Source organism: Cyprinodon tularosa, unplaced genomic scaffold, assembly GCF_016077235.1.
Source record: "Cyprinodon tularosa strain WSP-4 unplaced genomic scaffold, ASM1607723v1 ctg321, whole genome shotgun sequence".
NCBI lineage: Eukaryota > Metazoa > Chordata > Actinopteri > Cyprinodontiformes > Cyprinodontidae > Cyprinodon > Cyprinodon tularosa.
Window position 1 is genome coordinate 65717 of NW_024039032.1, and position 27029 is coordinate 92745.

General features: G+C 37.7%; 1 protein-coding gene across 2 annotated transcripts in view; it reads right to left on the reverse strand.

Moving 5' to 3' along the window:
• Positions 1-3512: 3512 nt before the first annotated feature.
• Positions 3513-27029, reverse strand: part of gc2 (guanylyl cyclase 2) — a 33738-nt gene continuing 10221 nt past the window's right edge. The window contains exons 9-25 of one of the 2 annotated variants that reach the window (XM_038293133.1): positions 25592-25710; positions 25365-25449; positions 25172-25268; positions 24920-25042; positions 23754-23834; positions 23206-23382; positions 22152-22308; positions 20273-20422; positions 18003-18151; positions 17722-17885; positions 17435-17627; positions 17172-17346; positions 16337-16435; positions 15844-15938; positions 15667-15752; positions 6803-6903; positions 3993-4129 (exon numbers count right to left, since the gene is read on the reverse strand). In XM_038293133.1, the coding sequence (XP_038149061.1) occupies positions 6804-6903; positions 15667-15752; positions 15844-15938; positions 16337-16435; positions 17172-17346; positions 17435-17627; positions 17722-17885; positions 18003-18151; positions 20273-20422; positions 22152-22308; positions 23206-23382; positions 23754-23834; positions 24920-25042; positions 25172-25268; positions 25365-25449; positions 25592-25710 (2050 nt within the window). In that variant the 3' untranslated portion in view covers positions 3993-4129; position 6803. Of the gene's footprint in view, positions 4130-6802; positions 6904-15666; positions 15753-15843; positions 15939-16336; positions 16436-17171; positions 17347-17434; positions 17628-17721; positions 17886-18002; positions 18152-20272; positions 20423-22151; positions 22309-23205; positions 23383-23753; positions 23835-24919; positions 25043-25171; positions 25269-25364; positions 25450-25591; positions 25711-27029 lie in introns of both variants that reach the window. The other variant, XM_038293131.1, reaches the window with a different exon arrangement.

Sequence of the window (27029 nt, forward strand, 5' to 3'; positions counted from 1 at the left end):
ATAACGGTGAGATATTGATTTAGATTTACTCCTACAATGAGCTTGTTAATCAGAATAAAGTTTTTTTTAATGAAAAAAAATAGCCATAATTAATAAACTCTCAACAAACATAAATGTATTTTAAAATGCCGAAAATTATTTAATTAAATAAAATACTCACTGAGTATTGTAAATGTTTGTTATTTAACCCTTTTTAATATTCTCCTGTTTATTATTTTGTTTACGTCATTTCTACTTTTGCTGATGCTCTGTAGGAGCACTGCTGTGGGTCAACATGATCTTTTTATCAGGTAAGTGAAATGGAAAAATACATAGAAGTCTCACTTGGAACAACCTTCTTAGAAAAACATGTTCCTTCAATGTTCTTTCTGCCACCCTAGCTTATGGGACAGCCGTGCTGGGCAGGACTACTGGCCACTATAGAATAAGCCACCCTTAGTATTCTTTCCCCTCCCCCTCCAAACAGTTCGTTTAACATCTGGGTACCATGTAAATCCTGTGACACAGCCACAATCTGCAGCTTTATACCTCAATGACATCTTTCTCTGGGAGTAAATATCAGCAACATCTGCACTGGAATCAAATGCTGATGTTTTCTTAAGATTTTTCATTGAAAATGGCATCTTTAATGCAAAAATAACCTTAAATGTGTTAGAGTATAGGAATGTTTATAATTCTTTAAGATATATGAAGTATATATGCAGTCTGCCACGGTCTTGGTTCCGTTTAAGTTTTCTTTTGAGTTATCAGTTTCATTTTGATCCATGTTTTTCTTTGTTTGCTAGTTTTATTGGTTTAATTCCTTTTTTTGGTGCTTTCTGGATGTATTTGAGTTCTTGGGTATTTCTTGCTTGCCCTCTGTTGCCCTCTTGTGTTGGTCTCCTTTTCCCTGGCTCCCTTCTAGACTTCTCTGTTCACACCTGCTCCCAATCAGCTCATTAGTCCTGTCTTTGTCCTGTCTCCTATATATACTGTACTCTCCATGTGCAGTTCCTCAGTGCTGGTTCCTCGTCTTCTCCTGGCTCCCCATGTGAGTTTTCCCCTTAAGTAGTCTGGTTTTTAGTCCCTTGTTTTTTGTTCTTTAAATTTACAAGAACTCACCTCTGCCCCCTCACCTATGCATTTGAGTCCTCAAAACCTCAACCCAACCCTGACACAATCAATATCTTCCTTCTTTTATAGGAGTAAGTGTACATTCTGTAAAAGTTCAAAAAAATATCCACTGGACTTCACATTTGAATTGAGAAAGCTTCCTGGAGAGGTGGCGAAACGTCTTCAAATCTTGGAAACCAAGTCCAGTGGATATTTTTTTGAACTTTTACAGAATGACTATGACCTGGATGACTGAGAATCTTCATCAGCGAGTAAATGTACATATTTTTGTTCTTTTAGCCTATTGATTCTCATCATAATAAAGTAATTGAATTTTAACCAAATACACCCATGACAGTGCTTTAAATCAGTGGGGCACAAATCATCAGGTATTGATAAAACTGCTGTAATTTTTATTTATATTCCTGATCTTAAACATGTTTTATTTGAGCAGTAAGCTGGCAGCCAGTTAGTGGATTTTTAAGAAGCAAATATACACATAAACAATGTCTACAATGTGCATCAAGCTGGATAATCCTGCAGGACACTCAGGACACCATCTGCTAATAGAAAACTCTCAGCTCAGTTTATGAGGAGCCACTAGAGGCTGCTGTGGGTCTCTTGAAAAAGGGATCCTCTCAGCTCTTATGCTTTTTTTTTTTTCTTTTTTTGGTTTTTTTTTCAAGGGGTTTCTTTTTTCTGCACAAACAAAACACATATGCATATACAGTACAGACCAAACGTTTGGACACCCCTCATTCAAGGAGTTTTCTTTATTTTCATGACTGAAAATTAAGAATTCACAATGTAGGCATCAAAACTATCGAATAACACATGCGGAATCATATGTTTAACAAACAAGTGTGAAGCAACTGAAAATATGACTTATATTCTGATTCTTCAAAGACTCCACTTTTTGCTTTCAATACTGCTTTGCACACCATTGGCAATCTCTTGATGAGCTTGAAGAGGTAGTCACCTGAAATGCTCTTCCAACAGTCTTGAAGGAGTTCCCAGAGATGCTTAACACTTATTGGCTCTTTTGCCTTCACTCTGTGGTCCAGCTCACCCCAAACCATCTTGATTGCGTTCAGGTCCAGTCATTGTGGAGGCCAGGTCATCTGGCGCAGCATTTATCACTCTCCTTCTTGGTCAAATAGCCCTGACACAGCCTGGAGGTGTGTTTGAGGTCATTGTCCTGTTGAAAAATAAATGATGGTCCAACTAAACGCAAACCGGATGGAATAGCATACTGCTGCAAGATGCTGTGGTGACCATGCTGGTCCAGTATGCCTTCCATTTTGAATAAATCCCCACCAGTGTCACCAGAAAAGCACTCCCACACCATCACACCTCCTCCTCCATGCTTCATGGTGGGAACCAGGCATTTAGAGTCCATCCGTTCACCTTTTCTGCGTCGCACAACAACATGATGGTTGGAACCAAAGATCTCAGATTTGGGCTCATCAGACCAAAGCACAGATTTCCACTGATCTAATGTCCATTCCTTGTATTCTTTAGCCCAAGCAAGTCTCTTCTGCTTGTTGCCTGTCTTTAGCAGTGGTTTCCTAGCAGATATTTAACCATGAATTAGCTGAATAAACCTATCAGTGTGAGCTGAGCTGAAGCCCACACTCACACGATGCAGACAAATCTAACATTTAATCTGTAATAGGTGATCAAAACCCACCTCATTGGTTCACCCTCCTCATCAAAAGAGTAGAATCCACCATTTACTGATCCCTTAAATGTTTCCACAAATAAAAACCCCAAAGTAATGTCATACAATATTAACTATAATAACACTGCCTTGGTTTTAATTTTCCACCACTTTAATGTAATCTCTAGAATGTGATTATTACACTGCATAATATCGCGTTTACATTCTCTTGGACAGACAGACAGATGGAGGGATGGATGAATGAATGGAAGGATGGATGGATGGATGGATGGATGAATGAATGAATGAATGAATGAATGAATGAATGAATGAATGAATGAATGAATGAAAGGGAGGATGGAAGGACGGACGGACGGAGGGAGGGATGGAGGGATAGATAGAGGGATGGATTGATGGATGCAAGGAAGGATGGGTGGATGGATTGATAATGGATCGATGGATGGATGAGTGGACAGAGAGACAGATGGAAGGATGGATGAATGGACAGAGGGATGATACATGGATGCATAGAAGGATTGATAGATGGATGGATGGATGGAAAGACAAAGAGATGGAAGGATGGATAGAGGGATGGATGGGTAGATTGATGGATGGATGGACAGATAGAAGGATGGATGGACAGACAGAGATATGGATGGATGGATGATTATAAAAATTAATAAAATTAATAATGAAATCCTTCAGTATTGCACAGGCAATTTTCTTTAACCCAAACCCCCCCAATAAAGTCATATTGACATATGTTTTACTTCTTTCACAATAATTGCTTTATTCAATTTCATTTTTGTTAATTATTGGTTTGGTAGCAAATTAAAACAAGCAGTTTTAAAACTTAGTAGGCCTTTAGGACAACTTTATGAAGTATCAGAGCACCACTGATCTCCCTCCTAATAAATGTCCTTCCAGAGGAGGAGCAAGGTGTTGGGAATGAGTGAGAGAGATTAGCTTGGTTCCTCTGCTGCTGACCGACACTTTTGCAGATCTCTTCTTTGCCGACTCACCACTTGTCAGCCTCTGTAGATCATTCCACATTCAGACTTCATCTCCTTAGCTGGAGCCGCTAATACTCCTGGATGTGCAAACAAACGCTCTGACCAATATTAATCCCAACACACACTTTCACTACTGTCCTTCTGTCTCTCAGAGGAAGGCAGTTCCAGAATTCCTCATGGCTGAAGCTTTGTGTTGGGGCTCTTATGGGTTCTCCAGACAAAATCAGTCACTCAGTGGTGCGTCAGCAGGACATTGTGGTCGTCTTCGGGCATATAGAGCTGCGTCACAACACGGACATGTGAAATCTTCTTCACTGCCTTGTGAAACACCTGCTTCAAGTCCCTTGATTCAGTCAAGGACATTCTAAGAGAGAGGAGAGGATGGAAAGAGAAAACTTATCTGAGACGGATCAAAGTGTTTCAATAAAAAGTTAAATAATAAAAAATCTTAAATAGAACTTTTACAATTTTAGGTAAAATGTTATATTTACTTTGAAATGTTGTACGGTCTGCACAAAGATAAGCAATAAGCTAAGCAGATCTTATTTTTTTTTTTGTATCTTTTCTTTCTTACAAACACCTAAAAAAAAAAGCTTAGTTGAAAGCATTTAAGAGCTTGTTTTTTTTAAACAAACCATTCCCAAATGCAAAGTAAAAGAGTAAATTTAAAACATTGATTTTTTTCTTGTCCTTACATGATTCAAAAATCTAGAACCATTTATTTAACAGGAAAAACATCAATAGGATTACAAATTCAAGCTCTACCCCAGATGTTTGCAGTTCCAATCCTTATAGACTAAACCCATGGAAATTTTAATTTACTTTAACTGTTTATTTAATTAAAGGGTCATTAGCAGAGTCATACATAACTTGGTAACATTTTGATGAAAACTATATGAAATTAAAAGGTGTTGGAGAAGCGATGAAGCATGACATCAACTCAGCAGGAATGGAACTGCCAACTTCTGCTCAAGCCACTACCATCTACGGAAGCTTCCTCTGTGGCATAGCAAGCAACAAACTCTAAAACAGGTCTAAATGTCATTATAAAGGCACCAACAAATTTTCACTCAGTGTCTACTCTTTACAGTCAAACAAAGGATCAGACACAAAAAAGCAGGAAACATGACAAAGGACCTCTGAGCACACCACCATAAAGATTTTTTTAAAAATGGATATAATTTAGACACTTTAAAACAAATAGAAGGATTTAAATACCAGCTTGTTTTATATCCATGAAAGCATATCTGTAATCGAGTCTTTACTGTTGTACCTACAGGAGGCAGCAGTCGGAACTATTTCTATTTCTAGAATCAGGAAGAAATTCTCATTGGAAGGTAAAAGCTAAAGGACAGGTCAGATATAAAAACCCTGGCATTACCCGATCCGTACCGGTAGCACGATCTGTACCATCAGCTTATTTACACATGCGCAAAGACATCCTGGTCCCCCTTGATTTTAATTTAAAAAAAAAAAATACTTAAATTACGTTTTCCCTCCTTTAAAATACGTTTTCCTTTCTGTGCCAGAAATGGAATTATATGCGACTCCGGGAGCTAACTTTTTAGGCTTTGGATTCAAACACAAATCTAGTCTTTTTGAGTTTTATTTTTCCTTTTGAGTTAACATTATGGCATACAGTGCGTAACCTAAAGAAAGAAATAACAAAAAGAAATAAACATGGTTTCATCATATTTTGTTGCACTACTCTGAGCATGTCTGATATTGACATCAGACAAGCAGTTTAATGCTGATTTGATGTTTTTTAAATATTTGTATCGGCATTATTTAGTGATTTAAGGATAAAAAAATGTAGTTTTTGTACCATAATTACATTATTTTAAAAGTTAACTTCAGTCAGCACTTTTAAGTAATTATTAAGCCACTACTCTATTGTAAATTAGTTCACTCGTTCACTTTTGGATGCGATACCTGTTTCCCTATAGATTCGCTATTTTGCTATTCAGAATTGTAAAAAATGTAACAAAATGTATAGTGTCAAATTTCCCAGGGTACATGGTGAAGCCAGGGTGAATCCATGTTATGATCTAATGTAAAATGTGATCAAAAGCATTCATTGGTGTGAATGTTTTAGAGTTAAAATCGGTTTAGCTGGCTCAAAATTACTTTGTAACCGTCCCATGACATCTGACGCAAGACTTACTTGACTGGTCCAAGCAAGTAAGTAACTAAAATAGTTTTGATTGCTCCCTTCTACAGATTAAGATTACCTCAAACAAATTGAAATTAATAAATAAAAAAAACCCCAAAACAATTATTTTAAAGATACATCATAACATTTCCGGTCTGCGCCAACACTTTGCTGCCATCAAATGATTATTTTATTTTGATTTTTTTTTTTTTTTATGAGAACTTTGCCTTTCTAATGATTTTGTAGGTGTAAAAAACAACATTCAACACAAGGAAAACAAAATAAAAATGTATTTAAGGGCTCTTTCAATCAAAACAGATTTTTCAAGAGACAGCAGCGACGTGGTGAGCAGTTTAAAAGACTTGTAAAGTAGAAGAACTGAGTTTTGTTATCAAAATAAAAGCGTAGTTTTTCTTTTTATCTCTTGGACTAAGTTCCAAAAATCCTAACATGAACTGTCTTTAGATGCCACAGCTTTTGATTGATAATATATTATATCTTGATACAACCCAGGTAAAAAAATAATAGGACAAGAAAGAACGTTTGGAACAGAAAACTAGATGTCAATCTAAATTTTTTTCTAAACTTAGAGGAAAAGTAGTAGAATGTCAAAGGGACTTCTAATTTTCTAGTGGTTCTTAAGAATATTGAGTTGATTTATACAATAGTCAAATAATTTCTTACAGGATTTTGACTGATATTTTCTTATTGTAGCCAAGATTTCTCCCCAAACGTCTAAAGGGTTGTGTTCATGATCCATCAAGTATAAACAATTTGTGGTAACACCTTAAGACAGTTCATTCCCAAATTATGTTTTCTAAAGGACGAGTCACGTTGCCAACCAAGCCAGTAATGTTATACATTTTTTATAATGCATAACATTACCTCAGTTTTTCTTCTTTGCAAGTTGTTCTTGCTGTTGTTTCTCGGCTTTCCGTTTCTTGTACTGGGCTATCTCGGCCATCTGCAGCCCATGGGCCATTTGCCTGTTGGGACGAAGTGAACACCATGATCACAGCATACACACACACGTTCTGTAGTCCTGCAATGGAATGTGTTCTTCCAAAGAACTTAACCATTTCACTGTTGTTTTTAGCCACTCCAACTGTCTAGAGCGCCTAAAAGGTACAGTAGGTTCCTTGGAGAGGGATATCTTTAGTAAGTCTGTTAATAACAGATTTTACCGGGCTGGACGAATACTTTCACGAATATTTTGTCTTTGTTGTTATGTCTTTACAAAAATGCTGGATTTGTCCAAATCTTGGAACTTCATGCTTCTAAGAAAACCAATAAGTTTTAGGGCTGCCATCAGTACCTTTTGAATAAATTGCGAAAGCCCAGATACCTTGATTATAACCACTTTGTACCTCTGTGCATGGTATGGTGAATTTTAGCCATAACATTTAATAGCTAGTCTATTGCTACAATATTGCTACATAAATAATTGCTACATAGACACTTGCTAGTCTATATAGCTGGTCCTGTGTGTCAATGTTCTGGGTTAGGATGTCTTGGTTTTCCGCCTCTTTCTGACCACTCATTGACACAGACACCTCACCTGTTCATTTTCCTCTCAAAATAGAAGCCTTTTAGTAAGCAGTAATTCCTATGTGTATCTGTGATAGGATGGACAGCCTCTTCAAAGGCTTCTCTCCATTCTCCTTCGCTTGGGGGAACTTTTCTGTCCTTCAACATACCACTATTTGGTGGGTCAGAATATCTGCCCTAATCTGTATATAGGGCACTATGTAGTAAAAATCTAACTTTACTAATCGCACAATGGAGAAATTTACCTCAGCACTGAACCCATCCCATTGGGGAGCAGTGGGCTGCCATCATGGATCAGTGTGGGGTTAAATGTCTTACTCAGAGACCCAGAGTGGCAGTCTGTGGGGCTCGAACTCAGAACCTCAGGATTCACAATATCAGCTGCTCAGGATAGTAGTTACATCATTTTAAGTGAGGGTCCAAACATCTAGTGAATGAAAAAGTTGTGGACTCAAAAAAACAAAGTAGTGATCCTCTATGGTCACTAGACCAGCAGTTATATCCCAGAATGCTTTGCGGTATGGGGTTAGGGAGGACTTTCGGACACAGCCCTTAGCTTGTCTCATGTGAGACGGCCACCTGAACCATGCCTTCTACCTCTGAAATCAAAACATATCCAAGTCCCTCCATTGGTCAGATGTGAAAAAAAGGGAGTGCTGAAAAGCTAAATGCAGATGTCTAAAGTCTGGATTCAAAGTTTACAATAGCATCTAGAAAGATATACTCTACAGATATAACTTATATTTAATCTTTCTTCTCTGGGATCCTTAGCAAAATCATTAACAGCACTTGTGTCTTATTTGCCACAGTTGACAGGCTAACAAACCCTCTTGTGACTGTGGCATCTGATCTCCCCTAGTTTACCAATCTCTTCACCAACAAAACACAAAAGATTACAATGGTGAATGACCTGTACGTACAGTGCTATTGTCAGGACAGGAGACTTTCATTCACCCATTCTTGAACACATTCACACACTGATGGTGGCATGCTACACTGTAGGCACAGCTCAATGACAGGAGTGAGGCTGCCATAAATAGGCGCCACTGGGCCCTCTGACCACCATCAGTATGAAATGGGGATGAAGTGTCTTGCCAAAAGACACAACTTTGAAAGCCTGTGCTTGAACCGATGACCCTTCAGTTGCAGGGCAAAGGCCAACCTTTGATACTATTGTCACCCACTAAAGAGGCAGTCTGTACATCCATATCAAGTTCAGTACCCAAGTTTCCTCCAACAGGAACTGATCTTCACAAGATATTCTCCTTTCATCAAATTAACTACATAAACTTGGAAGATATTGTGCAGCAACTAGACTCTTCCCTCTGCTGTCATTGTTTACTGAGGTTTCCTTCAGAAAGCACTGCCTGTCATAGAGTCAGATGTTTTATTAAACCTCTTGAAAAATAGCAACTTAGACAAAATGCTACTGCAGACTCCCCTGAAAACTCTCCATCAACAACAAGATTATTGAAAAGGCTGAATTTCAACAGATAAATTCTGTCCTAATAATGACCAAGTGCTTTTCCATTCAGTTTTCTGTGCTTACCACAGTGTGTTCAGTGACATCCGCATAAATGCTGAACATGGAAGAACCATAGTACTGGTATTCTTGGACCTTACTGCAACATTTGACACTGTGGATCACTCCATATTATCATAGTGCTTGGAAGATTTGGTCAGTCTTTCTCGTATAGCACTGAACTGGTTTAAATCCTATTTGAAAGACAGTGGGTTTTTGTGTAAGCAGGTAACTTTACATCTGATCACAAAATCCCATTGGGTTCCCCAGAGCTCCATTTTACGATCCCTCTATACAGTTTCTATAAGTTCCCTCTACCTTAAAAAAATTGCCATAACTACCTGTATGCAGATGATGCACAGCTAAACATCACCAGCCAGGCTCAAAATCTGGCTCTAAGGATAGATTCAGAACTGAACTTTCAAAGGCACACAAAGACAATAGCAAGTTTGCCTTTCTATTGCCTTAAGATCTCCAGTATCAAAGGACTGATGTCTGAACAGCCCCCTTAAAAACTAATTAATGTGATCACCTTTAGTAGAATTGAGAAATCTAGTCTGCCTGAAGAGTTGATCAGATGCCTGCTGCTAATCCAGAATACCAATGCTCACATCAGCCCATTTCTAAAGTCATTTCACTGGCTCCCTGTATTTCAGGGGAATAGACACTAAAATACTTATGCTAGTTTATAAAACACTGAATGGTTTAGCATCCATATACAAGACAGACTTGATTTCAGTGTATCAACTGCTGAGACCTCTCAGGTCTTCTGGCTCAAATCTACTATTTATACGCAAAACCAGAACCAAACATAGAGAAGCAGCTATTTGTTCTTAGGCTCCACCAATTTGAAATAAACCTCCAAAACCTTCTAGAAGATTGTATAAAAGATGGATGCTACTCGCAAAGATAGTTCAACTTTTCTACTTTGACTATTTGTAACAGTTCTTATTTATTTGGCATAAATCCGTCATTCATAAATTACTTTTATGTATTTGTAAGATGCTATGTATCAGTGTTGTTTATATGAACAGAATAGTGCTTCAAACAGTGTTTCTGTTATTGTTATGGTTATAAAAGTAGCTGCAGTAGCCATATAAAAACAATGGTGAATATAAGGAATACGGAAACTTTAACATTGGAGATTATGTCACTCTGACTTCCCAGTTCAAAGGATAAAGAAACACACCATTACTATTGGAAAGATGTCCGAAGACCTTCTTTGGGACATTCTTTAATCATTTCATCAGAAAACCCCCAATTATTTAAACCTTCCAATTTATAGAGCCTTGTTCACCACTAGCGACTTTCTAATATACCTGACTTGCATATGACAAAATGCCGCTCTTGCTGTCCTTCCTACATTTGCTCCAGTCATTGAACTCACCCTTTCAGCATTGTCCAAAGTTTCATCTGCTGGTGAAGATTCTCCGTCATCCAGGCCATAGTCATTCCAAGAGTTAAAAAATAATCCACTGGACTTGGTTTGCAAGTTTGAAGATGTTTCGCTTCCCATCCAGGGTCCTCCCTTTAGTAATGAGGAAACCCAAAACGACTCCCCTTTCCTAAGGGGCATACCCGTTTGTAGTGTTTTTTGAACCTGCATGCTGAAGTGGGTGAGAGAGAGCTATCCAGCTCTGGTTGACCAACACCAAAAGGCTGATTTATACTCAGAAACCAGGTCGTCTACGTGTGTGTCACAGTTAATGCAGATACACCCCCGCCCCTTCTGCAGACACTCTGCTGCACCTCTCCAAAATTGTCAGTGACCGCAGACAGTGCCACAGACAGGAAGCCTCTGATTGGTCAGATCTACATCCACTCTACACTATGCGCATTTCCTGTTTGGTACCTTACCGGCTTGTTTTGTTTATATGAACACCATTGTGGAGAACGACTCGTGAAGAAGGACCAGCTAGAAGAGCGAGGTGTGCAAGAATGCGACCCTTTTTCCACCTGGATCCCTGCTTGCTTTCACCCTCATGTCCTGCCCTATGTAGAACCACATCTTGTTTGTGATTTTCCCTCTTGCATTGTAACTTGGAATAATATAGCGCAGACCACGCTCATACCTGCGACAAGCTCACTGCGACACACTGCTATGGGAGTATATCCAGCCCTTAACTGCCGATGGAACAGCTGGGCCTAATTGCTGTTTGCCAAGGAGCTATTACGAGCCGCTAACCCATGCCATACTGTTCCTGCCACTGACTGAGTCTTCCACCACTGTTTGCTATAATATTGAGCCCTGCAAAGTTGTCTCTGCATCGGATTAATCCAAATATCTTTGAGAGCTGCTGTTGGACAACCAGACTGGACTGAAGACGTGGTCGCCAAGTTGGACCGAACCGAGCCGAGCCGAACTAAGTTGAAAAGTCCCTTCCATTCCATCGCGCCAAAACAGTAACATCCATCTTTCACTGTCTTCCATGTGATGCCTTCTAAGTGCTCTGTTTTGGTGAACTAGGTAGGATAGATAGTTGTCAATTTGTTGTATTTTATCTGAAATAAGCTTTCTGATCCAACTGCTGATGGTTTTAAGAGTTCTGAACTGAATGCTAAGACTCACTGAACCGAATGAGCAAACGACGTGGTGTTACCATCTGTTTCTGGAGAGACTGCTCCAGTGGACTGGCTAGCATCATTAGCTCCAAGCTAACACATGTCTGGCCACATTTTAGAGGCCACGTTGTGAGCTCTAACTTTTCCTTTGTTTCAGTTGGACCCGCCAAACCGGACCCCCTGGGGCCAGATAAGCTAACCGTTTGTCTTTCAGCTTTATTACAGCTTACTGCATTCCTGAGTCATTGTTCATTTTTCAATTTTAATTCACATGAAACTTAACTGTTTTGACTGCATTTACATCTGTGTCAGGGTTTTTTCACATTTATCTGCGGATATTTGAAAGGACACCTTAATTGCATTAAACCTTAAAACTTGAACATTCCTCCGAGACTCTCGAATGGACCTTTAAACCACCTTTTCCGCTTTATTTATTGTTTATTTATAGTGCTTATTTTCAGCAGTGTTTCATTGCCTGCATTGGGATTATTAGCTACTAGAGGTACCATTGCCCGTGGTGTTCTGTGTTTAGTTTACACAGTGAACGGTGTATCACTCAGGCTGGATTTACCTTCTTTCACTAACATCTGAATAAAAAGTGACAGATTTATTATGTTGGTGATTAATAACTCTGCTAATAGCCATGGTCTAAATAACTAAATTAGCAAAACACAACTGACTTTTAAACAGCCGGATCCAGGAGTCCAACCTTTTATTTAAAACACTTAGAACTCTTGTGAGTTATCAAATTAAAGTCAAATTACTATTTCAACTCATTGTAATTAATTGGTTTTACCCTCAATTCTGAATGACCTATTAATTAATTTATTAATTATAACTTCCAGTTCTAGTTATTTAAGCTAGTCATTATCTTTTGGTAAACATGAATAACACAGTCCTATATAAAATACAACGATTTAACCAATCCAGTAATAATTCTGTTGATATAATTATTGTTAAAATAACTATTCTATATCTAGTCTTTTATTTAAAAAATTGTGCAGATCGTTCATGATGTACAACGGGCATAAGTTGTTCCCTTTCACCATTAACTAGTCAATATTCCTCTGGAATCATTTCGAAAAACTGTTATCTAAAGAAACTCTCATGGCCAACCGCTAAAAGAGATCTCTGTGCATTTTAAAGGTTTTGTCTGTGCAAGCATTAAGAATAGCTCTTGTAAGGATTAAGTGCTGACGGATCGCCTTGATTGCACATCGGTCTAAACTTTATGAGTTGCCTAGGGTTAGACTACTGCTATTGTTCTGCAGTACACCACTTAGCAGCCTAGGAAATGACTTTCAGTCTTGCTTAAATTATAGTCAAATCTGTGCTCTGATTTAATGGCATCGTATTTCCCAACTATTCAAGGCTTTCTATAATGGTTTTAATGTCCTTGAGTCCTGCTTTCAGTTGTAAACAGCTGAAATGGACTGAAAATGCAGATGAGACAATATAATAAGGTTTTAAAAGGTTTTCTGTCTACCCGACATCTTTATTTCTATCTTAGAGGGACATTTTCTTGTATTATGAGGGCAACATTATCTTGATAAATGTTGAAATATTAGTAAATATACCAAGAAAGCTTTTAACAGACATAAGGGTAAAATCTGTGCCTACTTGATCAAAGATCAAATCCTGAATAAGGAATCCTGATGTTCTGATTTCAAGCTCCACTCCAACAGTCTGCCACTCTGGCTCCCAGGGCAAGACCTTTAATGCCCCCCAAACCCCCCCGCTGCCGCACAATGGCAGCTGAAATATCTACTAATTTCCACAATGGCATCAAGTACAGCAAACGTTGAGAGGCCATGCAAAATGTCAAAAACTCCAAATGTGATTTAATTATCCTTTTTTATCATTAAGATAGCAGTTTTTCTCAGTTTTGGAACAAGCAAATTTTACTTATTTTATATCATCTTACCTTCAAAACCCATTTTATTAAGGTCTGTTTAGATTTCACTACCTGACAAGAAATCAAAAGGTATAGGATTGGCTTTGTTCATCACCATTTACCTTGAGATACCCTTCAATTTCCAAGAAAACCCTATTAATCCACAAGTTGTACAAAAGTGGTTTGAATTGGTCTATCTCTCTGTGCTGTTCTCAAATTAATTCCATGTTTTTAAGTATTAATGCATAAATTGCATTTACTTTTTAAGCAAATTATGTGGACTGTATTTGGTGAAATTACAGTAGTTTTTAGGTAGACCTATGCCATCAATTTGACACAATGATCACTGGTATATTTGCTGATAACCTATTGTTTTGTATTTTATTATCCCATAAAGAAAACATCTTAATCTCGAACTAAAGCAGTTTTCAAGTAGAAGAATAAAATGATGATGAAATTTCTACCAGTTCGTAGGCCATAGTCATTATATTAGCATTGACTGTTTTACTTAAACTTGCATGGTTCTATCTTATTACAATTCCTCGGTTGTCTTTCGTTAAATTCAAACTTAATTTTATGTTATCCTTTTATCTTTATTCACTCTGTTATTTGTTGGATAAAATTAACATAACGGGAGAACCAACCAGCATTTAATGGATTAAAACTACTTCAAAATTGTAACTAGGGAAACTGTTTGGGAACCAGGTGTCATGATCTTGGTGCTGATGGCGGGCTTAATTGCTCATTCCATTTACCTGTCTAACTCTGCCCTGTTTCTAATCACTGTTCCACCTTATCCACCTGCTCTGGCTTCCATTATAACTGCTTGGTCCCAACCATCAGTGTCAGATTATTCTTGAGCCTTTCGTGAGAGTTTTTCTAGCATTAAAAATAGTGTTCTGATTGTCTGACTCTGACCCGTTTCTGTCTTCTGACTTTTGAGCCTGCCTGTACCTGTTCGGATCTGTTTGCCTGACCTGTCTTCGGATTCTGTTGGACTCTACTCTGGACTGAGCCTGGACCTGCCTCTTTACTGTCTGTGTCCTTCAAAGTTTTGGTATCTTGAACTCTCTGTGCAGCAAGTGCTGTGTCTTGTCAGCTGACAGGCTGGTATCACCTCATTTACTGGGCATGGTCTAAGCTATAAAAAAAAAACAGTTAACTGCCTCGGACGCCCTAGTCGCTGCTGCTGCAGATCCGCAAACTATCCGTCGTTGCTTAAATAAACGCTTTTCAAGTTATCCCACTGTCGGTCTTGCCTGAACACTGGGTCCCTCTCATCTGAGTCATTACACCAGGATCTACTATTATCAAGAAATGTGTTGACTTTTATCCACTTGGAAATTCAGTGCTTCATGTGCTTTGGTAAATATTCAACAACCTCAAGAAATTACCCTTAAACGTAGAGCTGCAATCGACAGATTACAGATTTTTGTGATTATTCGCTGTGTCTGAACAAAAATTCTGTTTAAATTATCAGAGGATAATAGTGGGCAGTAATTTGACCTGAATTAGTTCGACAGCTGAGATAACCCCATGTCCACCTGGGCTTCCTTTGAATATGCCTTTGTTTTTGTACTTGTGTGTGTCGCTGTGTGTTGGAGCCTGCTGTTGGCCTTTTTATTACTGATTACTTTGTACAAATATCATTTGTAACATATGGTTTCTTCAACTGTCTAAAGTCTGATTTGATAGATAGTGAAAAAGTAAAGTCCGATTGGCGTTGGTAAGTGTTATGCTTCCACCGTCTTTTTGCTATTTCAACCACTGTTATGTAAGCAGGGAAAATTGCAGGTTTAAACATTTGAAGTTCTACTTTTCTTGGAAGAGGTTGCTGCTGTTTTTTAACTATTGTACATAATTTTGGCATTTTCTACATTTCCGATTAAGGGAGCTTTAGTTTCCAAAAGACACATCATTTGATTTAAATAAAAAAGAAAAAAATTTCAGAACTGCATTATTTTATTCTTCTTGTAAAGGAGACTAGAGATGGTAATAGTAAATCTATACGTAAAGATCAGAACATGAGCAAAAGTGTTTTTAACTTGAAAGATAAACCAATTAGTGGGCTACTTCTATTTAAAGACCCGAGACTAGAATTATTGGAAACCAGTGCAGGACTCAGAACTTGGACAAGGGTGGACAAATACTAGCTAAACAAGGAGGTGGGAGCAACAAGAAGAAAAGAAAGACAAACAGAAAGGAATCAAAAGCAACTCGTACCCTGTCTTGAGTTCTGGAGGAACTGGCAGAGGTTTGGTGAATCCATCTCTTCCTGTAAGCCAGTATGTTTCCTCTATTCCTTTTCCCTAAGGAAGAGGTGAAGTCACATTTTAACCATTTGGTCAGGCCTCTAGTAGTTTAGGTCAAATAATCATTTGATTTGTTGACAATTTGTACTTTGACTTCGGTACGGCCCCTCAGCTGAAGCTTGTAGCCAAGATTGAGTTCCCGGAGGACCTTCACTGTGCTCTCATGGACATGAATCCTGTAGGCTATTGCAAAAAATCCAAAAAATGTTATTAATATCAAGACTTTGCATGTTACATTTAACCAGAATAAACTGTGCAGTTGTTGAAAACACTAAGTAAAATGCTTTCCACGTGATCAGCAAACCTATAGCAAAAGTAATGGCTAAGATGACAGTTTTTCATATATCTTTATCTGCAGGTTATACTGGCTTTCAAAGTACATGTTGATTAAAAAATTACTCAAAACATACAATGAAAAAAAATGCAACTATCTTTCTTATGACAGTGTTGGATGTGTTTTTTAATGTATTTTAATCAGTAAATTTTTGTTTTCTATGAAAAGGGTCAACAAATTGGCAGGAAATAAGCCCTTCTTTGTCTAACGATTTCATCCACTTGCTCTGTGACCTCAGTGAACTTACGCATTCCACTCGACTCCATTCGAGAAGCAGTGGTCACTGTGTCTCCAAACAAACAGTACCGAGGCATAGTTAGACCCACCACACCTGCTACACACGGACCTGCAACGCATCACACATCCAAAGTCAACATTTCGCCTTATAGACTTAGATCCACACAATAATTATGCAGAAAGAATTCTATTAAACATTTATGTTTCCTCCACTTAACACTTTCTAGTTATGTGCAAAGAAACAAGTGCAGTTTGTGCATTGTTACTGGAGATGTACTTCCCCTCACCCAGGGATAGCTGGATATAAGCACCTATATCCCTGGGTGGTTTACAGGATAAGCAGGTGGGTGGGTGGATTCTCTTGGCTCTTTTTTGTTTACATTATTGATTTTTGGCTGTGATTAAACTTGCATTTACACACTATTAAATCAACATTAAAGAAGCAAACTTCCTGTAACACCCTCCATCCCGGTGCAAAATGTTGTGGACGAGCCCAATAAAATGCTATTTTGCCAACTCTTCACAGGTAAATGTTCTTAGAAAGGAAGAGTTTGGCTAAATGACCATCTAAATATGTTTACTTGTTACTGAATGTTTTTTCTTAAGATTTTAGGCTAATCGATGCTTACGTTTAACATCTTTAAGTTCAATTTGATCAGGGTAACAGTTTAAAAATATCCCACTTTTTTATTGTCTTTTTTAGTCTGAATATAGATAATGCCATATCAACAGTAGAGAGACATAAAGAAATCATGTCCATTAATGTACATTGTTTGGTGTTATGTCATCCCAAAGTCTGATAGGCAGCTAAGGACAATCACATTTAACCTGTATTATTTATTCACCTGTGTGGAGACCTATACGAATTCTGACAGGAACGTCTGGCATGTGTCTCATTTTGAAGGTTCCCACAGCACTGAGGATATCCAAAGACATGTTGGCAATTTCTGCAGCATGACGGTTGTCATTGGGGACTGGAACACCCGATGCCACCATGTAGGCATCGCCAATGGTCTCCACCTAGAAAGGGCCATAAGAAAATGAGCCACATGTTCAACCACTTAAAACAATCTCTAAATACTCAGGAAAAAACCCTGAAAACTGTTACCTTGTAGACATCGTGGTTTCCTATAATAGCGTCAAATAGCGTGTAAAGGTCATTGAGGAGGTCGACCACCTCGATAGGCTCACTGTTGGCTGAGATGGTGGTGAAACCAACAATGTCACTAAAATAGAGGGACACGTTATCGAAATGTTCTGGTTCCACTACCGATCCCACCATCAAAGCCTCTGCCACTGACCTGATGGGAACGAAAATTCAACACAATTAAAGCATGTCTGCAAATCAAGGAACAGAGTTAGTTCATTTGTTTATGCATGTATCTGGTAACGTACGTGGGAAGCATCTGTGTTAAAAGCTTCTCTGTCTTCTGCTTTTCTATCTCCAGCTCCTCTGTCCGCTCTCTGATCAGCTCCTCCAAGTTGGAAGAATACTGCTCCAGCATCCTCAGCATTGAGTCTATGATGTTGGTCTTCTTTCCCTTATTGATGTTTTTGAACTGAAACGACAGATATGGAGGATATCAAATACAATTAACTAATAAGTGCACTTCAAGAAGATTTTTTTTAATAATAAGATACAAATTTTAGTGCCATTTGATTGGGAAAGGAATAACCTGGTCAAATATGTCCTCAAATGTTGGCCTTTTGTCTGGCTGCTCAGTCCAGCATTGTTTCATCAGCTGGATGCACTCCATAGGAGCATAATCTGGACTGACCACTGGACGACACAGAGGCGGAGGCTTACGTAGCTTTTCTAATATTTCTGTGAACATAAAACAGAAGCTTGCTTCTTACACAATGGGTAGCATGGTTAGAGGTAGAGAGAATTTTCTCCATCAAACAACAGGGACATCTGATAAGCGGACTTGTGTTTTTGACAGACATCTTTAGTCTTAGTCTTAGTCTTCAGGACAAAAACTATTATTAGTTTTAGTCACATTTTAGTCATAACAATATGTGATAGTTTTAGTCGGTTTTAGTAGACTAAAACTTAAAAAGGTTTTAGTCTAGTTTTAGTCAGTTCTATGTTAAAATACATAAAACAGTTAACCTTTACAATTTCGAATAACAATGAAATTCTTTACCTGACTGACAGCTCTTGCCTAGACACTACAATTGCTGGGTATAGAATGCTGTCGTGCTGTTCATCATCAACTTTTTTATGAATTGATGCCCTACTTTATAAAAAAATTGTCTCACAAAAGTTGTGAAAATAGCAGATCTAGTTAAGTGCCTCATATTGGTTAATGCAGCAGACAGACAAGCAACAAAATGTACAATAAAAGAATGGTTTTAGACATACAAGTTTTCCAATGTAAAGCAAACTTTTCCTGATCTACTAAGAATTATACATTACACACTGATCAATAAATTCTTCATTACTCCAAACAAGCATAGAACAAAAACATTCTTCTTTCTACTTTGGCAATCATGGCTTTATTTTTTGAGAATTTACCCCTTAGTTACTGCTGCTCAGGGGTCAAAGTAGATTATGATTAAAAGGGTTTTAATATAAAAAAAAAAAAAAAGAGAGAGAACATACATAACTGCCTTTTAATGCCATGTAAATCCAGACCTAAATTGAATGAATATGCTAACAAAAATGTTGAAACATTCAAAGGAAACAAAAAATGTTTCAATGACAATACAATGAAAAATTGACATCATATTTAAATAGAAACGAGAACTATGAGAGATAAATATTCAAATATCTACATTTTAACCTGGCTCTTTATCCAAAAATAAACAGGGATAATTTAGGGATTCCTTTTGGTAGAAATTAAAGAAGGTTTGGCATCCCCTTTTCTGAGGTGTAAGAAATAAAATCTTGATGGTTATACAAACACATTTTCTATGCTAGGCAGAGGATGATCAGCCACATATAGTTTATTAAGTAATGAGGGCAGGAGGAGACATAATGCTGAGAGCGAACCATCAGTGTGGAGCGAGAAGCGCAGACTGAGAGCTTAACGGGCACAAAGATGCATTCTGCACATCACAGCTGGAAGAGCAGAATTTATCAAGAGTTCAGCTTACAGTACCGGACCATTCCAGGTTATTTTCTCCACTGCCGCTACTGCCACGGTCTATCTGTGTTCATGTTGAATGAGCACAGCTTCACGCCAGGTGGGCAGCATGACCAAACAGGACGCAGCAGAACGGCTGATACTGCTTAGCAGATTACAGCACAATGATGCATTCTAAATGTCTGACTGACGACCTGCTAATTATTATTCAGTCTCATCTTGTCTCGACGAAAACTCAACCCCATGACTAGTCATGTTTTGGTCATCAAAGATCCATGTTTAGCTCGTCAGTTTTTGTTATTGTCATTAAAAAAAAAGGAGCGTCAACTAAATCATTTCATCATCATTGACGAAAACAACACTGGTTAGATTTCATTCATATTTTTAAGATTTACTGTTTGAAGTACCTTTGGTGAGTTGGTATTAGAATTAAACTTTTTTAATCTTAATAGGACACTGTTTTGGAATCCATTGAGATTTTTACCTCAGATCTCTATTACCATTGTTTGTACATTTTACTAGTACTGCAAAACCATTGATGTGTTGCTTTTAACTCGTGGGCCATATACTTTGCAAATGCCTTATAAAGAAACTGAAAAACCAATAAACACAGCCTCACATTTAATTTCATTATTTGAATATTCAAAAACTTAGCTACGTGGAACATAGCAAAGACAGAGTTTGGAGTTCAAAAGCTAACACCATTTACTAAACAATCAAAAACAAATTTTATACTTTTAGGTTTTCTTTTTTTGCCCTGCTGCCCTATGTGTTTTGACACCCAGGGTGGTGAGCCATATGTGACTGCATTTTGGCTGCATTATGGAACAACCAAGTTTGCAAATAGGTCGTCTTACCTGAGTCAGAAAGGTCTAACATGCAAAATGGAGGCCCTCTGATGACGACCTCTTGCATAATGATGGCAAAGCTGTACACATCTGCAGCAGGCGTCCCATGGAGTCCTGGTGTACTGGTTCTTAGGATCTCTGGAGCCGTCCACAACAGCTCTGTAACAAAACAAGCAAAAAAAAAAAAATTATTTCCTGCTGTTGCTACAGTTTGAGAAATGTTCTGTGAACGCACACAGTCTCCTCCATGAAGGTGGCGTTTTTGGAATATACTTTGGCTACAAACAGCCGTTTTGTACTTTTGACCTTCTACCCTCCATCTGTTGTTTAGGAGTGTTTGATTTTAAAATGTTATCAACTTCGAAAAAAAAAAAACACTCTCTTATAGCAGCTGCATTCTGACAAACATGGTATCACATCCAAAACCCTTCTTATATAAATTATAACCATAAACAAAAAATATAAATCACATGGTGTTTGAGATCTTAAAGAGAAATCCAAATTGGTGCATCCCCATTTCCTAAACCTCTTAATGGCCTTTTCAAAAACATGAATACGTTATAACAAAAGGATAGTAACACTTAAATAAAACTATCTTTTTTGAATTACACTAAGCAGAATAGGTGATAAGCTTTTAAAACAACTTATCTTTGATCTAGTGAGTAACTTTTTACAGCAGAGCCAATGGAAAACACATTGTGAGGTTCCCAAAGGTTCAATAACAGAGACATTTAAATACAATATCTACATGCTCCCTCTAGCTTACAATAATGAACAGCAATAAAAGTTACCATAACTCTGCAAACAACTCCTTGCTCTATATCACATTGCTCCAGGTGACTATGAACCTATTCTAGAGCTAGATAAATGAATACAACAACATAAAGCATGTGAACCATAATCTTATTTAGCTAAATCAAACAACAAAGCTAAGGAAATAATTCTGCATTAAATAATTGGGCCACACCCAGTTTCATTTATTACAGCTAGAAACCACTGATTAGGCCTAATTTCTGGGTGTGGAGATGGATGCAGACCTGAGCCTTAGAAACAAAGTTGGCATCCTATCACCTAAAAAATTTTTTTCCAGGATTATTCAATTCAGTTCAAAAATATTTTAACAATCCCAAAGGAAAAAAAGTTGCAGTAGCTTTTCCATGACAAAAATAATAGGACTAATGTCTCAGGAGAGCGTTAAAAAACGAATCCCTGCATTTATTTTAATCTAACCGTCAGCTGCAGCTGATTCAGAAATCTGCTGCCCGTCTCCTCACTATAACTAAAAAAGAAGAGCACATCCCCTTAGCTTTAAACTACTTACTCTGTCTCCCGGATGTCAGGGAATAGACTTTAAAATACTACTGTAGTTTATAAATCACTGAACGGCTTAGGAACAAAATGTAATAATGAGTTATTGTCATATCGACTATCCAGAAAACCCAGGTTATCTGTGTAAATCTTTTAAGCATATCCACAGTCAAACAGGACCCAGCAGAATATTTTTTTATGCCCCACTTTTCACACTGTTTCAGGAAAAAAAAGAAAACCTAATAGAAAAGTTTTAAAAACACTGAAATCAAGGTTAAAAACCTAAATTCAGGGTTACCTTTCACTGCACTATTCTAACCCAAACACTTTTTAGTATGAAGTTCAATTTTTCTTTAGTTGCTTTGGCACTGCAATGTACTTTTTTTTTCTTACTATTTTATTATCTGAGTTATAACCAGCCGTCTAGAAATGAATGAAACAGTTGAACTAGCCTTGCTTGGTATAATGCATTCTGTGTTTTAATAAAACAACTTTCCAAAAAGTAAGTGAATTTTCTCAATGCTGGGTTAAAATGCAGCTTTGGTAGGGGGGAAACTTTCAAAAATACTTAATCTGTTACCTTCTGGCCGTGCTTCAACGAAGGGGAACCTTTGCGCCTCCAGAACCTCGTTGTAACCATAGTCTGTCACCTTAAGGACAAAACGTCCATCCACCACGCAGTTACGAGACTTCAGACGGGTGTGACACACTCCGCGATGATGAAGGTATTTCATGCCCTTTAATAGGGAACATATCAAAGTATGTTTAGCTTCATCTGTCTCTCTGTTTAAATCTTATTTTCCAACTAACTTCTGTTGTATGGGAGACCATCTTTTTCAAATCTCATAAAATTAGAAAACCAATTAAAAAATTGTTTTTTACTTGCACAATTTAAATGGAATTATTAAAGAGGGATTGTAACTTGTATTTATTATAAGCTAAAATTAAATACATCTAAAAACCCCATTTCATAAATCTGATATAAAAAAATTTCTAAAATGCATGCTAAAGTGCTCCTTTGGGGGCCCAAATGCATGCTAAAGTGCCCCCTAGGGAGGCAAAATACATGCTAAAGTGTCCCTTTGGGAGCTAAAACACATATTAAAGTGCCCTCTACTAAAGAGAGGACCCTCTTTAGTGTATGTGCCCTTTTTTCTATTCAGCCCCTACCCTTCCAAAAGTCTGTTCATGCCACTCTTTAAACCCTTTTTGCAGTTTTTCTTTTTACTTTACCCTTTCCATTTACCTTCTCTGTGACTCTTGTGGTCCTTAGCACACGGAAAACCAGTTAAAGCTATTCCAGTCGCTCCTCAGATGTAACCAGCTCCCTCATTGGTCAATTCTGTAACCAAGTATGGCACTCTAACCAATAAAAGAGCTGGTTACATCTGAGGAGAAATTGTAACTGTTTTGTTGATTTATACATTGTTGTAAACATCCAAGATATCCAAAATGTAGTAATTGATAATGGAGTAATACATACAAGCTAAAATTAATCTTTGCTAATTCAGTTTCAAATGTACAATTAGAAAATGCTTTTCAAATTGGATTTTTAATGGGACGATTTATAAGTTTTAAATTGATGTTTTTTTTCCTTTCATGGTGCCTCTTGGTCCTTCCATGTTGTCATTTACCTTAATAAGGTCCAACAGCAGAGATGATTTAAACATCCAGTCGAGTTTGACGTCATCATTCAGCAGCAGGTCCTCCAGGCTTCCTCTGGAGCAGAACTCAGTGACAATGGCAAACACACTGCAGTCATGGAAGAAGCCCAGGAAAGGGTTGACATTCTCATGACGCATGTCTTTCATCTGAAATAAAGGGTAGAGGTTACAGAACACAAAGTTACTCACCTACTACTAGAAAATAAGATTTTATAAAATTAAGATATTTTGCATTTTGTAGAAAATAAGACGAAAGGACTCATTTACAAGAAGATAGGATGCAGGTTTCCATGGCAATATAAACTAACAAAGATTTTGTGAGATTAAATTGGATAATCAATGACTGTTGGCTCTGTTCAGTAAGAGTGACAATAAATTTACAAGCTTCAGGCCTTAAACCCCATCAGGCAAAGAAAGATTAGTATTAATGTCAAAAACAATATCCTGCTTTAGGGAAAAAAAAAAAAAAAAAAAGAAGCAAATTACATTGTTTACCATCTCTCAAATGTTTCACATACCAGTTCAAAGACATCACTGGTTTTCGGGTTAATGCTGCCAAACTTGCCATTCGGTAGTCTCTTCAGCCATGCCCAGTCACCCTGGTCAGGAGAAAGATTGTTTAATTAGATCTCTTTAAGTTTCAGTTGGGGCAAAGTGACACATTGGTTTCTTCTCATCTATGTACCTAAATTAAATTTAGATACAGCCATTTTTTTTCTTAACTATTCATACAAATAGGGAAGAATAAAGAACATAAGACAGTAACAGAATCAGAAGTGTTTTATTGTGACCTTATGTGTATAACAAAATGGAAAAAGTAGTAGTTCTACTTCTGTGCAAAAAAAGAGGTAAACTACAATTAGATAGAATACAAGAATGACAAGAAAGTTCTGCAAAACACACTGTGAGAAATGCCAAATTAAGTTGAAATTATACATACTGGTACTAAATATAGCCTCCTAAGGGAGGGCTTAATAAAATAAACGGAGCGCTACATGCTCCTTTTTTATTAACACATAAGGGCTTTTGTTTTATCTGCTATAAATAGCTTCCCATCAAAAGTTGTCCAAACATACTTAATATTTAATAATTAGAAGTTTAAAACTAAAGCAAGTGTAGGAAGTAAGGCTGGAATATAAAAGATGATCTATGATGCTGTTACTTTTTTCCCTTTTTCCCCCCAAAGTTTTCTCTAACATTTATGTGGCATTATGCCCTTTGATACATCAGGATATGTCTGGTCAAACTTGCCTGAAAATTATTATTCTTCATCTATTTATTTTTTTTTATTACCTAATGTACCCAGGGCAGAATATGTTTATAGCGAACTATCAATATGCGATCTGAAATATACCTGATAAGGTATAAGATTAAACTCTTATACCTTATCAGTTTTTCAAATACTCTTTGTATGACATTGGCTTGAGTACAAACTTGGAATTCAGTGAAAACCTTTGATGATCCCCCCCTAGTTTATCTGTGTCTCCCATCTGGCTACTGTCTTTGAGAACTTTAGTGAAGTGTCCTTGTTCCTGATCACATCACTGACTGATGATGATTACTATGAAAGTCTCAAATCTGTCATCTTGTTCCGCTGATGGTCATGCACGATTACCCAAGATGTCTTTTAGAATTGAAAGCAAAAAAAAATCATATTAGTTTAGATTAAATCCTGAAATCTGACCTCAAAGATAACAACGTTTGAATTTTCGTATGTGGCTGGGGACTGGGAGGAGGCGGGTGTGTTGAGGCTGCGCTCAGATATGCTTCGGCCGCCGCTGGTCCTGCTGTCATCTAGGCTCAGCTTCTGTGGACCGAAAATTATTCCTGGTTTAGAAAACTTTCAGGAGTTATTTAGTGCTAGTGCAGGAATTTTATTGTAGCCCAAGAAATAAACAAAAAATTTATTTTCTAAAAAAAGAACACAAAGTCAGACCTTGTTACTAAGGGATGGGTTTATAAATGTGACATCTTGAAGAGTGAGCAGGATCTTGTTTGGACCTCTGACCATACGAATCTGATTGACACGTCGCCTGAGAAAGACGTCAAAGACAAGGATGGTAAGAAAAAGGCTGAAAAGTATGTCCCAGTAATGTAACTAATCATAAGGGTAGCTGGTGATTTCATACCTGATGCAGTAGAGAAGAGCCACAGCGAAAATAGAAGCCGCAATAGAACCAAGGAACATACTGAAGGTGAAGAAAAGATCCACTCCTGCAGAAGAAAAGATAAAACAAGAACCGAAACGAAAAGAGGTTAATCTATAACGCTGTATGAAAATCTTTCCAGCAGATCAAGCAGCTTAATCAACTAGATGCTACTAACTGTGAATGCATGTTTCTGAGAGGTTCCTGACCTCCTGAGCAGATAACTCCTGGTGTGAACCAGCATGAAGAATCCCTCCTCGGTCCATAGCCTTGTGGAAAGTGAAGGTCTCGACCCAGGAAGCGAACCATGCCCATCTCCGCATCAATTCTGCCATTAATTAGTAAGAGCAGTGGTACAATGGAGGAGGGAACAGTTCATTTAGACTGTTCTTTGTCAGAGAGGTACTATTATCTGGGAACGTAATATAACATTAGATAAACTGGACAAAGGGACATAAATGTGCAACCTGACATCTCTCTCTGCTACTCATTTAAATCTCTTCTCTTTAGATTATGCTAGATGCAGCATGCTTTTAGTATCTTTTACGATCTTTGTTACAGTTATTTATTTTATTTTTTTTGGAAGCCATCTGTAATGGATAATATCCCTCTATGGGAATTATGCTTATACTAAATATAATTTAAAGGGAATACAATGTGAAGCTGGTAAGATATTTTTTGCAAATTAGAAATGTTAATGTGTGGCATGCATGCATGAACCTTAAAAAGAGCCATAGCAAGAATTTCTTAATACATTCTTATCAGTCTGTCTGCCATAAGAAATCATTAAACGCTTACAGTAGCCATTCAAATTGTCCCCTCTTTCCTTAATGGGTCCTTGGCAGGTTCCCTACAATTCCTTTTTAAACATCAATCTTTGTAGAAAAATATTCTTTCTGTCATGATTTGTGGAGATTAAGATCTAAAGAGAAGTGCCATCTCCTGGTCAGAACCTGTAATTTGGTGAAAGGGTGGAGTCAGTAAAAAAAAAAAGCACACCCAGGAGAGGGAGGGTGTCACTCCATTTGCTGGAAGTTGGAGGAGATTTTGCATGGAGTCTCAGGGAAGTTGGGTGCCATTCGGCGTTTGACTGGGAAGGGCCATTTTGAATGGCTGCTACTGTAACACTGTCATGGTTTTGGTTCTGTTTAAGTTTTATATCTGAGTTTTCATTGGTCTTGTTTCCATTTTTGTGTTCTACTTATTTTTGATTGCATTTAAGTTCTTAGATATTTCTTGTTTGCCCTCTTGTGTCAGTCTCCTTTCCCCTAGCTCCCTTCTTGCCTCTGTTCACACCTGCTCCCAATCTGCTAATTAGCCTGGTCTTTGTTTGTCTCTCCCATATATCCTCCTCCTGTTCAGTCACTCTTTGCTGGTTTGTCGTAATTTCTTTCCCCCCTTTGTGTAAGTATTCCTGGTTCTCATTTTTCTTCTGTTGAACTTTTTGGTTACCATATTTTCACGACCATAAGGCGCACCGTACTAAAAGGCGCAGTCTCAGTTATGTGTGCCATTTCTGTATTTAACACACACATAAGGTGCACCGGACTATAGGGCGCATTTTTTATATACCGGTACATGTCCTCTACAACCTTTAAATAGCTCTACTGCGAATTTAAAAATAGAGCGGGAGCAAAACTGAGTATG